Source organism: Vidua macroura, chromosome 5, assembly GCF_024509145.1.
Source record: "Vidua macroura isolate BioBank_ID:100142 chromosome 5, ASM2450914v1, whole genome shotgun sequence".
Classification (NCBI taxonomy): Eukaryota; Metazoa; Chordata; class Aves; order Passeriformes; family Viduidae; genus Vidua; species Vidua macroura.
The window spans coordinates 23,228,475-23,241,502 of NC_071575.1; the positions used below are offsets into that span (position 1 = coordinate 23,228,475).

Here is a 13,028-nt window from a genome sequence, read left to right on the forward strand (position 1 = left end):
GACCAAGAAAAGAAAACATTTTCCAAGACAAAATTTGATTTCTTTCTGTAATCAAATAGAGAAACAGATACATTCAGTGCCTCAAGCTCCAGCTGGAGCCCGTGGCACAGGGGAAGGCCTGCTCAGCCTCTCCTTTCCTGTCCTGTGCCGGGACTCGCGCTGTGGGGAAGATGAAGGCAGCAGGCTCGTGTCGGCGTGGGGAGGCAAAGAAGCATGGCCAGATCAGAAAGGCTCTGCGGGCAGACTCGGTGCTGAGCTCTCGGTCTCTCCGACTCGGACAAAGCCGTCCGTGACCTGAGAGGGGCTTGCCTGGGGCCTGCAGCGCTCCCGCCAGCCAGGGCAGCAGCTGTTGGGTCCCCAGGGACCAGCCCGAAGCCAACTCTACGCTCTACAGGCACGAGAAACGGGTTGGGGAGAGGGGTTGCAGATGGAGAAAATAACTTTCTCTCCACGCCTTTCTCTCAGTCATTCCGGAGCTTGCTGCAGGTATTCCAGCCAAAATGACAACCAAGCAAAATAGAAGTTGCCTGAGGCAGAATTCTGCCGCGTTATACCACCAAAACTACGAGCGGGGCCAAAAACTGGCAGAAGGACCGGTCTGGGTTGGGGGACGCCCGGCGCCGTGAGCTGCGGGGGTGGAGAGCCCTCCTCGCTCCGAGACCCCCACAGTGGGTCGGGCGGGAGTCTGTGATCGCGGAGCTGGGCCGGGGCTTCCTTCCCCCCCGCCCGCCGCTTTCCGGTCCCTTTGCTCCCCTGGGGACGGGGCTGGGCCCTTTGCGCCACGTTTGCCCCCAGGCAGGGACGGAGCCCATCCCCGTGTGCGTGGCGGCTCCCCGGGGCGGAGGCCGGGGCGGGGCGGGGAGCGTGGCGCTGCCCGGGCCGGCGCCTCCGCCTTCCCTCCATCCTCCCTCCCTCTCTCCCTGGCTCACTCCCGCTGTTCCCGCTCTGCGTACGACGGCGGCGGCGTCCCGCCATGTCGGCCGCCAAGCACCGGGGCACTAAGGGGGGCAGCCCGCCCGCCGCCAACGAGAAGAGCGCGCACCTCGGCGGCGGCGAGGAGCCGCCGGCGAAGAAGCCGGCGGCGGCGGGGCATGGCCGGGGCGGCAGGGCCGGCGGGGGGGGCCGCTCCGGCGCCGGCCCCCGCCGCGGCTGGGCGATGCTGCTGGGCGCCGCGGTGGTGCTGGGCGCCGCGCTGCCCGCCGGCTGGTACGTGCTGCAACTGCAGGAGGAGGTCGGGCGGAGCGCCCGGGAGGTGGAGGCCTCCGGCCGGCAGCGGCAGGAGTTAGCCGCCACCCTGGACACCGTGGTGCAGAAGGTAGCGCAGCGCCGGGCACCGCCGGGGGCGGGCGGGCTGGGCACCGCCGGGGCGCTCGGTGCTGCTCGATGGGGCGGGGGGCAGCAGCCACCCGTGCAGGGAGGCGGGCGCGGGGGTTCGCCCCTTAAATAAGGAGCTGTGCAGCTGTCGGATGGCCTGGCTTGCGGGAAAGCGAACGTGTTCCCGTTGCCTCCCCTCCTCTTCCGTGCTCCCTCAAAGATGCTTTCATGCCATTAGAGGGGCAGATGGAGTCCGGGCATTCCGCGTGCCTGCAAACGTGGCCCCGGAGCAGCGAGAAATCCCTGCCAGGCAGCGTAGAGCTGGGCGGGACGGGGCGGGACGGGACCCCGCGACGGTGGCCGCAGCCCCCAGCTCTCCTTTCCAGGGCCTGTGCCTGAAGCCATTTTATGGAATGCAGCTCGCACGCTGCATTAGGTGTTGGCAGCGGTGCGGACCCGCAGTTCCGAAGGAGCCTGGTGCCAGTAATTCTGTATCTTCGAGGCCCGCAAATCACTTAACCTAGCGGGGCGAACGAGCTGCTCGTCGCTGCCTGTCGAGTAGGCAGATGTGCACGCCAAGGGACACGGGGTGGCAGCGCTGTCAGAATGGGGCAGGATCCTGCCTCAGCGTCCCCACGCTCTAGAAAACAAAATCCATGTGAGCTTCACCGAACAACAGAGGCTGTGCCAGAAACACTGCTGCAGTACCCTGCCTCCCACGTTCCTGCTGCAGTCCCTGGCCAAGGGAATGACACTCGCAGTGTCCACGGCAGTCCAGGACCATGGAAAAGCTGTGAAGTTGCTGGCACAGGATGTGGCTCAAGTGAAGTGAAATAAATGATCACTTCCCTCATTTTTTTCACTCAGGCCCTTATTAGCCTCCCAGCTATACTTTCACAAATAGTGCTGTCCACTTGGATACGTCCTAGGGTGCCTAAATCCTTTAAAAATGGCATCTGTGATTGTGCATCATCAACATACAATTAAACGCCTCTCCCGGGAGTAGGTTAATTGGTTGGAAGACAGTATGTAAAGTTATGACTGAGTCAGATCAAGGAAAAGGAAATTCTTGTCTCAGCTTGACTGCTTTCTGCATGGCAGACCATTCAGATTCCCTGTATTCCCTGCGAGCTTGGGCCTGGGCTGGCAATGGGGGGACAGGCACTGGCAGAGATCTTCTGGCTGTTCAGTGCTTCCAGAAACACGGTGGCCTCCACATGTGGAGATTATATCGTCCGTCTTGGTGTTTCCTGTCCCATACAAGAAGTAAAAGGAAAATTCCTGTCAGCGGGGGAGAAGAGTTGTAAACTTCAGGGCTATAGGACTGTGTCTGAAGCTAGTTTTAAATCACTGATGACAGGACAATGATTTGAACTGGCAAAGTTGTTGCTTTTTACTGGTTTTTAAGCCATTTTTGTAGACTGTTTGTAAGAAGGAAGAAATCGAAATGGCAAGATGTAAAACTACAATACATGAGTGTAGAACTCAGATGTACATGCAATGTATAAGCCCTTCTAATCAAAGGAATGGGGACAATTTGCTGCCTCCCATCTCCATGTCATTACAGAAAATCGTAAGTATGTGTTACATATTCTAGGAGACCAGTATATAACAGAAGTTTATAAATAGTTGGTTTCAAAGACGACTGAAACTGACTTGCCTTTGCATAGCAGATGGCTGTTAAAGGTGGGGGAAAGAGATCACAGGGTTTCGATGTAACCCATGGAAGTCTTGCTTGCTGTGGTTTGATGACACAGAAATTTACTTGAGGGAGAGGAGAGCAGGCTGTATTTCACTGCTTCACAAAGGTGTAGGATTCTGTGTTGTACTTGCAGAGTGCCATCAGCACAGGCTGCTGTAGCTTTGCCCTTCATCATCTGACTGCAGAGAGCTTCTGTCAGAAGTAAGCATTATATAAACTCATCTGCTTAACACATCGAGGAGAAAGGAAGTTTAGTCTTTAACATAGCACCATTCTCAGAGAGGCCAAAGTCATTGGGTGTTTAAACACAAGATAGTATGACCAGTTAGAGAAAACAGTAGTCATTTGCTGGAGATACATTTTTATGTACTATTTATGTTGTTAAACCTTTCAAGGGCTATGGCTTCAAATCTTACCAGCCATGTATGCCAGAGAAGCAAACTCACATGAAGGTTCACACACAGACCAACTGCTTTGAAGCTGTGGGTTTTTACCCCTCTTGTGCAAGGGTATTGCTTTGAGTCCTGATGGCTCTTGGTTAGGACAAATCAGATTAGAAGCTGGTATATTTTGAAGACCCCAGTCCATTTTATTATATCAGAGCTCTCTGATCTTCAAGTGGCTCGCCCAGATGGGAAATAGCTTCAACTTATACCATGAACATTGCCTGAATGCAGTGGAGGAGCAGGTATAAAGTACTTCCCTGTGCGAGGTGGGATCCACCTCTGTCAGTCATACAGTTGCAGAGACCCAGCCCTCTGGAGAGTTCTGGCTATTTCTAATTTCTTAGACTAAAAAGACAGTTACTTGCAAATATGAATCTGGTGATTTGGTTGAAATGTGTCGCTGTAATAAAAGGGGGAGGAGAACTTTCCTGTGTTATCCTGTTTGATTTCTGACCTCCATTTATAGTGATACAGAAAAAGCTCTCTTCTCCCTGTGGAAGTAATCAGAATGAATGACAGCTAAGATGTAATGAAAATGAGGTTGGTAAGTCAGTCAAATGACTCGTGCCCAGCTGCAATGTGTATGACAGTATTACCTTCTCCACCCCTTCCCCGTAGCTCAGTTCTAATTTCCTATGGGAGCACTAGAGAATACAAGTGTAGGGAATGTAAGGGCGTTAGAAACCCTTTTGCTGAAGAGGGAGAAAAGAAGTCATCTTAGTGGGTATTGTTCAAACTGCAGGGATCTGTCAAAGCAAAGACAAGTCTCATGGCCAAACTCTACAGTGTTTGCACAGTATAGGCTTTCATGAAAACTAAGGAGGATTTGGCCAGGGATTTGCAAAAATACATAGAAATAACTTAATTTCTAATTAGGATATCTGTTAGGTCTTTAGAAAATAATGTCTAGGTTCTGAGTGAAGGAACTGCTGGAGCCTGCTTCAGTTGAAAAGAAAAAAAAGGCAGCTCTGTATATTTCTTTCTAAAACCATATAAAACATACTTCTTTCTATTTATAGAATAAAACCACCCCTCCAGCTGTGTATCTAATCAGTAAACATGGCAGCCCATGTGGCATGGCTGATTAATATACCCCTCAGACACAGGGAGTAGTGTGAGGCAGGGCAACGTGCATTACTCAGCACTTGCCATCCTGCCAAAGCCTTGAGGTATTTTCTGTGTGATGGATTCCTCTTGCAGCCAGTGGGAGTTCTTAGATTGCTTTACTAAGTTTAAGAAAGTACAACCCACACATGCACAAAAAGGTTTATCCACAGTCTTAAGCCTGATGCTCTGCTTGGCCTCAAAATTAAGTAATGCGTGCTTCCCTTGCCTAGATCTTACCTTTAAATGTGAGAGTAAACGAACATGGCAGCCCCTCACTCCTTGACCTTTTCCCTCGGGCTGCTACTAAAACCAGCTGTACAGATAGTTTTTGTAATTGGGAAGTTTAATAGTGTACCTGATGCAGTGTTAGGAACTTTCTGTTAACCTGAGCTAGATGCAAGGCAGGCTCTTGGCAGCTGCTGTGCTTTTGTTCTCTGTGTGTACATACATGAGCCCTGCTCACTGCGAGTGTGTGGGTGTATGCAGGAGTGGGAAAAACAAGCTGCTAACTATTTAGAACATTAAAGACTTCCTAATTTTTTTTCTAATCTTAAAAAATAGTTTACAAAAAAAAATCTCTTGTGTTTCCGTTGGTGTCTAGGAGCAGCAAAATGTCATTACTACTTCCATTCCTTGGCCCATCCCAGCTCCCCTCTCCCTCTGATTTTTCTTGTTGCTCTTTCTTGTCTACCACAAAACTTCTTTTTCATGGTCAGGAATTGTTCAGGTATTCATGGCTGATAAAATATAATCCCAGTTTTTCTGTATTCAGAAGCTGATGCCAGATATTCTTTTGGTTTGGTTCCCTCCCCACCCCCCTCCTTTTTCTAAAGATCTGTGGTCTTTAGAACCAGGAATCCTGTATGGGAGGGATGGTTCAGGAGTCTGCATGGAGACTCTGGAGAACTGGGTTCCTTTTTCACTGCCACAGATTTCCTGGATCATGAGTGGCGGGTCAGTGAGGCCAAGGACCCTTAACAGAAGGTGTATGTACTATAGAGCTGTAAGGCTCAAGATGCTTGTTTTTTTTTGTGCCTCCCATATCTGTATGTCAGTGGGTCACTTCAGGTATGGGGCATGAAGGATTGCAACATAATCATGTCATCTGGTAACAAGAGCTATAAGGATTTTGGACAAAAAGTGTGAAATTACTGGTATTAACCACATGTATTTCTGGCCTAGGTACGTTCTCTTCAAACCGCATTTGGAGAATTTGAATCCATGATGAAAATTGTTCAGCAGAAGCAGGAGGTGAGCGAGAAGGCTGTTAAACAAGGGGAGAGTGAAATAAACCGGATCAGTGAAGTGCTTCAGAAGCTGCAGAATGAAATTTTGAAAGACTTGTCTGATGGCATTCACATGGTGAAGGATGCAAGGGAACGAGACTTCACATCTCTGGAAAACACAGTGGAAGAGAGATTAACAGAGCTGACCAAGTCTATAAATGACAACATTGCTGTATTCACTGAAGTCCAGCAAAGGAGCCAAGATGAAATCAACAATATGAAAGCAAAGGTTGGTTCACTAGAACAGGCAGATGTGTATAAACATGAAATTAAGGTGCTAAAAGATGCTTTGGATGAGATGCAAGCATCCATGAAAACGAAAGAAAAGGACATAGAGACCTTGAAGAGTACAATAGACTCCATGGAGTCTGATGTGTACACTGAAGTGAAAGAGTTAGTCAACCTCAAACAAGAACATGAGAAGTTCAAAGAGGCTGCGGACACTGAACACCTTTCATTAAAAGCTTTACAAGAGAAAGTTCTGAGAGCTGAGGATTCTATTATGCAGCTCCCTAGTGACATTAAAAGACTTGATGAAGATTTACTGCAAGTTAAAGCCAACCTCAACAAATGGGAAGATAATGAACTCTTCAGAAAAGTATTAGAAACTTTTGGGAAGAACAGTGAAGGACTGGAGTCTCGATTGAGCCACATAGAAGACAGCCTAGAGTCTCTAGCATCTGTTGCTGCTCAAAACAGTGAAAAGTTGGAATCTTTCCTTTCTAAGGAGGCAGAATATGAGAATAAGCTCAACACACTAGAACAGAGCATTACCACTCTTCAGGGACTCTCAGATATTGATGTAACTTCAGTCACAGATGTTCTGAAAAATCTTGGTGAGGCACAGACTTCACTGTACAACGACGTGGAAAACTTGAAGAGAAGCATCAGTGACTTGCCATCCTCTGGTGCTCTCCAGGATGTCCAGAAGCAAATTAGTACTTTGTTGGATCAAGAAAATCTTCAGGCAGGTCAAACACATTCTCAAGGTTACCTTGAAAAGTTTTCTTCTATGGAAGGCTCTGTAGATGAACTGAGATCTTCTGTTAGCCAGGTCGATTCCGATTTGAAAATGCTAAGAACTGCAGTGGATAGTTTAGTTGCCTATTCAGTGAAAATTGAAAATAATGAGAACAGCTTGGAGTCTGTGAAGAGCTCAGTGGATGACCTGAGAAATGATCTGGAAAGGTTGTTTGTGAAAGTAGAAAAAATACATGAAAATATTTAGGCAGTGCTGCTCCTTGGGCAAATAATGGGTTAAGGGGAATAGGTTTTGTATGCCCTGTTTTTTACTCTTTTAAAAAGCAATTTGATACCTCCAAAGAGAATAAGAATACTTTAATAATAGAGACAGTTCTGCTTATTTCCTTTATTTCCATGTAGTGTTTTTGGAGTTTTTGTTGTTTGGTTTTTTCTTTTCCCTAAATTTTGTTTTAAGAAAACACAAGTTTAGTTGGGGGTTGAGTTTCTTAAGGGCTCATCTTCTCTATGAAGTTGTACCACTGTTAAGTGTAGTGGTATAACTACAGCCTCATTAGAATGGGCACATATTTAATGGCATGAAGGTGTTTCACACTGACACTATAGATATCCCACAAAGAAGGGCTACAGCTGTTCTGGTACCCAAAGCACTCACTGAGGATTTTACTGGTATGTTTTGGTTTAAGAAGCAAAACTACATGCTATTTTAAACTGTTCACTCTGGTGAACTTAAGAGTGGAGCAGGTGTGGAGCACCTCATCTATGTTTCTGTAGTTTGGGACTCAGATGTGTGGTCAGTTCACCAAGGGTCAGCTGAGCTGTAGTGTATTTCTGTGAGACCTTAATCTGTACCAAGGAACTAACAAAGTCTGAGGTAAGTGGCACTGCCTGGGGCTAAGGCCTAGGAGATTCATTCTTTGTGATCACAGGCTTCTTTGCCAGCATCTTCGGCTGCTGGTGCAGAAGATCAGTGCTTAGGAGGGACATCTGAAGGATGGGATTAATTTCAAGAGGGTACAGTAATATTTTTATCATATTTTTAGACTGTTTACATGATTAGGCTGTATCTTCCTTGGAAAGATCTAATTTGGTCTTTGATAAGGGATTTTTCTGTAAAAGTCGTCGCAAATTTGAGGAAAGGGAAGGACCAAAATTGCACCTGTTGTGTTCCATATATAACAAGCATGCTAACAACAGCAATAATACACTCCAAAACACACAAGAGGGAAAATCACCATGAAATCAGCAGAATTGCTTCTATGGTATATACATTTCCAGATTTTCACATAGCTGACAGTGACCTGAACTCTTGTTATGTATTCAGGACTCGGTGCCTGATTCTTGTCACTATTTTTGTCACCAGGTGTCTGGCTGGGGCATTGGTAACAAAGGATCCTTCTAGGAGACCTCCTCTAGGAGAGTGAGGAAGAAGTGTCATAATTCTATAGATGGTCTTTTAAAAATCACTTACTCGTGGAGCTTCTTTGGTTTTCTGTCTTTTTGGAAAGGATTTCTAATATCCCTCCTTTTCAAGTTTACTTTTGAACTTCATCCAAATAATTGGTAAAGAAGTCTGCATGTGGTTACCTTGGAAATAGGCGGTGGGCATCATGCCCCCCTCAGCTTGGACCAGACAGATCCTCGACTATATTAGATGAAAAATTCCTAGAAATAGCATCTCCCAGAAATAGGAACAGCACAGGTGAAAAGGAGTTCTCCTAGGTAAATAGGATACTGAACCATATCCAGTGTTGTTCCACTGTAAACAGGAAAGAATTGCTGTCAGAGAAAGAGGGAGCCATGGCATTAAGGTAACTGTTGTCACTGTTGGAACTGCACTGTTCTTTGTTGACTTCTCAAGTTCTTGAACAATGTTGTTTAGGTTACTGTGAAATGAACTGTATGGCTTATTTGCAGTATTTTTAATACATAATAAACATTTGGAATATTCTTTGCACTTTTTTTTTTTTTTGATTGCTGCTTGATTATTGTTGTGTTTCCCAGGGTGCTTCCAGTGGGGTACAGGGAAGTGCTTGGGGAAGTACCAGATGTGCTGCAGCTTTGTACTTGTTCTCAGCTTCCACAGGGATATGTTGAGGAACTTTTGCCTGCTATGGAAGCAGCAGGGTTTGAGTCACATCAAGGTGTTGCTGTTGACCAGCAGACTCAGGAGCCTGGGAAGGTGATCATAAAGTGTGAAATACCTGATCTGTGCCATAAATGAGTTCTGTGCCAGACACTGCCAGCAAGGCCTCTCTAAGACTTCCTCAATGCCCAAGGCTTGTAGTACAGAAATAATGTGCAGAAAGAACCTGTGTGATATTTCTACAGTGGTCGTTCCTTTTGCTTAGCTTGGAATGCTGGATTGTAAGGCCCATCAACTGATACCATTCTCATGATGGATATCTGCCTTTCAAAAGTTTGGGAAAGGGTAATTTCAGGAGTATAGGCATCATCATATCCTGGCAATTCTTGAGGCCAAAGTCACAGAAATAGGTAATAACTTTTTAATTAAACTACATGTGCTTGACAAAGCAGGTGAGCACCCAAGCCCTTCTGTCTAAAGATATTTGAGATAACCCCAAGTTGGCAGCAAGCTGGCTGACAGCATGCAGTGACTTTATAGTAGCTGCATGATGTTGGAACTTCAGCTGTTTTAAAGCCAGCAGTGCAGCTGGGCTGTATTTGATCTCAAAGATTAAACAAAGAATTACTAATTACACTTCTAGTACTGAATTTTTATGGCAAACTATTGAAATTATTTATCTCACTAAATGAGAATAATAATTCTCTGTAAATAATAAAATGTTTGAAAGCAGGCACAGAGACAAGGATCCCTTGGCAGACTGGTGGCTCAGCTTTTATGTCTGGTTTGACATTTTCATCCAATACAAACATTTCCTAATTTCCTCATAAATACTCACAGACCACATACAGACCTAATTCTGCTCTTTACTGTCATTATTCAACTTTGTAATAAAGCAGTGGAGAAGGTCTTTAAGCAAGACAGACTGTTGCCAGTGTTCCTTATTCTGCTGGGAGTTCATCAGTAACATGCTGTTACAGTAACAAATTTCCACATAAATTGTCTTAGCTGATTGATGGGGTATTGATTGGGCCTGTTCATTAACACTTGCCTTCATTTTCGTCTCTCATAAATGGAGAAACCATTACACTGAGGCACTGTGGACTTGATCACTCTTGAAAGGGCTTGCCTAAATAGCTACGCTGGAAAAATGTGATGGAGATAAATCTTGGGTTGCTGCAGGGACTTCTCCCAGTGGGAATTCAACCACTGCCTTGAGCTAAATTACTGAGAAGGGCATCTGGTGGTCTAAATGCATGTGTTGGAAGTTTCATTAAAGCATGGATTAGTGATTCAGTGGCTTTACTACCTTTTTTGACATAGCTCAGCTGGTACCATAAACAAAGCTGCAGAGAGGTGAAATGACTAGGGGAAAAGAAGTCTGTCTGAGATGTACAAACACCCCAGCAGCCAAAAAACATCCAGTGTGGACCTTCTGCTTGGCTGGGCACTGCCAAGGGTGCCTCTCTGTCCAGTTTGGAGCACTGCAGGACAGGAGTGGCTGAGCTGGAGCGTCTCCCCAAGAGAACAACGGCGATGATGGGAGGCGAGATGTTGTAGAAGAGCTGGAACAGACGGGGCTGTTTAGACATCGACAAGCGGAGGGGAAGGGAGGATGGAAGGGGAAGGAGGAAGGAAGGGAAGAACGAGCCCTCCCCGCCCGCCGGGGCTGAGGGCGCGGAGCTGGGCGGTGGCGCCGGGCGCCCCCCGGTGGCAGCGGCACGGCAGCGGCGCGGGCCGAGCTCTGCGCCAGCCCGTCCGTCCGTCCGTCCGCCCGTCCGGGCCGCTGGAATTCCCTCCGGGGGCAGGGGCCGGAACATGTCCTGGAGCATCTAGCTGGCAAAAGACAGACGCCAGGTGCCCCCCGCCTCCCCTCCCCAGGTCCTGCCGCGGCACCGGCCCGTGTGCCCTGTTAAATGCTCTCCTGTGCTACCACCGCCCTGAAAAATCCTTCATCCACTGCGGGGCTGACTCTAGAAGCAACTGCCACTTGTTCTGTCCAGTTTTGCCATTTTGCTAATAACTGGTGCCTGGCTCATTTGTCGTGTCATCACCTGCTTGGTTTATACATGTTTAGGGAGGGGGAAGCTGTGGCTCTTTTGGGTTTAATATCAATTCTCTGTAATACTTAGCACTGTGAGATGCTAATCCCTATTGGTCCTCTGAGTAGTCGTACATTATTGCTACCCTGGCCTTCCTGCATGCATTTTAGTCATTGTCATCCTCTACCAGCCAAAAGCAGATATTCACCAATATCAGACATGTTCAGAATATTTACAATCAGGACTTTTTGGACACCTATTTGTAAATCTTGGCATGAGGTCAAACAGCAAACAACGTGATTCCTTTGCCAAGAACCCACTTAGTCTAATGCTGACCAGGGATGCTCAAAGGGCAATTCTGCCTTGGACACCAAAACAAAAAGTGTATTTTGTCCTTGTTCACATAGGAAAACCTTGCCAGAGTCTCTAGTATACAATCCACTGCAAGCTCCCAAGATAATGTAATTTCGCCAGAGTCTGTGCTTGCTCATGCACTCGGAAAGTGAAAGAACTTGGAAATCTCTTTATGTGAGCAGAACTCAGTAATTCCTGCATTTATAATGCAAATACTAAACCCCAGAGCTATTCAGAGTTAATACAGCATCACAGTTGTAGCTTGCTAGACCTCAAACAAAGAGATCCCTGAATTCTGCTTTTTTTTTTTTGCTTATGGAGCAGGTGTCCCTTGGCTGCCACAGATTTGCAAATAGTACATCTCAAAATCTTTTCCAAGATGATGTTACTAGATGCTGTGCTTAGCATCACAAGGACAAATCTTTTCTCAAGTGATTTCTATTTCACTGTGAGAGGAAAAAAAGCCAAATAAGCAATTTCTTATTTTACTGCATATCCTCTTTAGAAAAAAAAAAATAGTTTTGAGGAAACACTAATTACACAATTAACTCCTGCGCCTCACCCTGGTGTTCATCTGCAATTCTAGAGGAAGAAGCTAGTTCAAATAAGGGCAGTTTTGTTCCACTCAGAAAGACTTTGCTTTGGCACTCTCTAGATGTAAATATGTCAAATTCCAGTGGATAATCCTTTCCTGTCAATACTGCTTAGGTTGGGGTTGGGATGGAATCCTAGAGTTATGAGCAAGGATGGAAAACATAACAGGTGGAGAAAGAATCAGGGTTGCCTTGAAACTTTTGAGTTTTTTTACTGCTCTGACTTTCAAAGTTCTGACAATTTTTTCTTTTTCCCTCACTTCTCCCTTTTCACCAATTTTTCCAACTATATATACATAGTAGGGGGATACAGAATATTATGCTTAGATTTTAATTGATTTACAGTAAAAATCTGAAATCACAAGCAAAACTATGCCTTAAGATGAGAGCCACTGAAGAGTTACTTGTTTAGAGACAGCACTGCAAGAGACGTGATCTAAACATAGGAATTTATATCCTTGTCAGTGGCAGGTCAAACAAAAACTTTGCAGTTCTCAGAGTGTGTTTGAATAGTTCACACTTTGGTGTCACTCAGGCCAGAAAAACCTTACTGACAAGTAGTTCCCTGCCCTGGAAACTCAAAAAGCTTTTGCAGGGGAGTGACATCCAACCTGCAAGGTGGTGTTGCTGTGAGCCAGAGGCCTGAGAAGGGCAGCAGACAACCTCTAGTCTGCTCAGCCTGGGAAGCTTTTCTTGGACAACCTCTGCTGAGTGTGCAAAGTATGTAAATTGAAACAGTGTGGTCAAAAGAAAATTTCCACCCAGATAGGAAACTTACACAGAGTGACAAGGGTCCTGATCCAGATCCCACTCAAGTCAGTAGTTTTTTTTCTTTCGTGGTACAAAATTCAGGCCAAAGCACTTCACCCAAAGCCACATAGAAAATGTGTCATATACCCAACAATGGTTTCCAACTCCTCAAGTTCAAATAATCCTCTCCTTTCCTATGAGTGCATCAGAGTTGCTTACCAGAACACCTAATAGCTAACAAATCTTCCCATCCTGAGCAAGGCTCTCCTTTTTCAGGATCCCTTCTCAGGGTCTGGACACAGCAGCATAAGAACATGATCAGAGAAGGTAGCACTGGCTTATATGGCTTATGGATTAAGCAGATATG

The 13,028-nt window shown here is 46.2% G+C and overlaps 1 protein-coding gene across 1 annotated transcript; it reads left to right on the forward strand.

Moving 5' to 3' along the window:
* The first annotated feature begins 205 nt into the window (after positions 1 to 205).
* Positions 206 to 8,793, forward strand: CKAP4 (cytoskeleton associated protein 4). The gene is made up of 2 exons (XM_053978399.1): positions 206 to 1,315; positions 5,752 to 8,793. The coding sequence occupies exons 1-2, from the start codon at positions 974 to 976 to the stop codon at positions 7,081 to 7,083; spliced, it is 1,674 nt and encodes a 557-aa protein (XP_053834374.1). The 5' UTR covers positions 206 to 973; the 3' UTR covers positions 7,084 to 8,793.
* Positions 8,794 to 13,028: the final 4,235 nt, after the last annotated feature.

Excerpts from the sequence above, each read along its gene's own strand:
- CKAP4 (XM_053978399.1), top strand. The coding sequence starts at position 974 with ATGTCGGCCGCCAAGCACCGGGGCACTAAGGGGGGCAGCCCGCCCGCC. Across the intron at positions 1,316-5,751 it reads TGGACACCGTGGTGCAGAAG|GTACGTTCTCTTCAAACCGC; the intron begins GTAGCGCAGCGC and ends TTTCTGGCCTAG.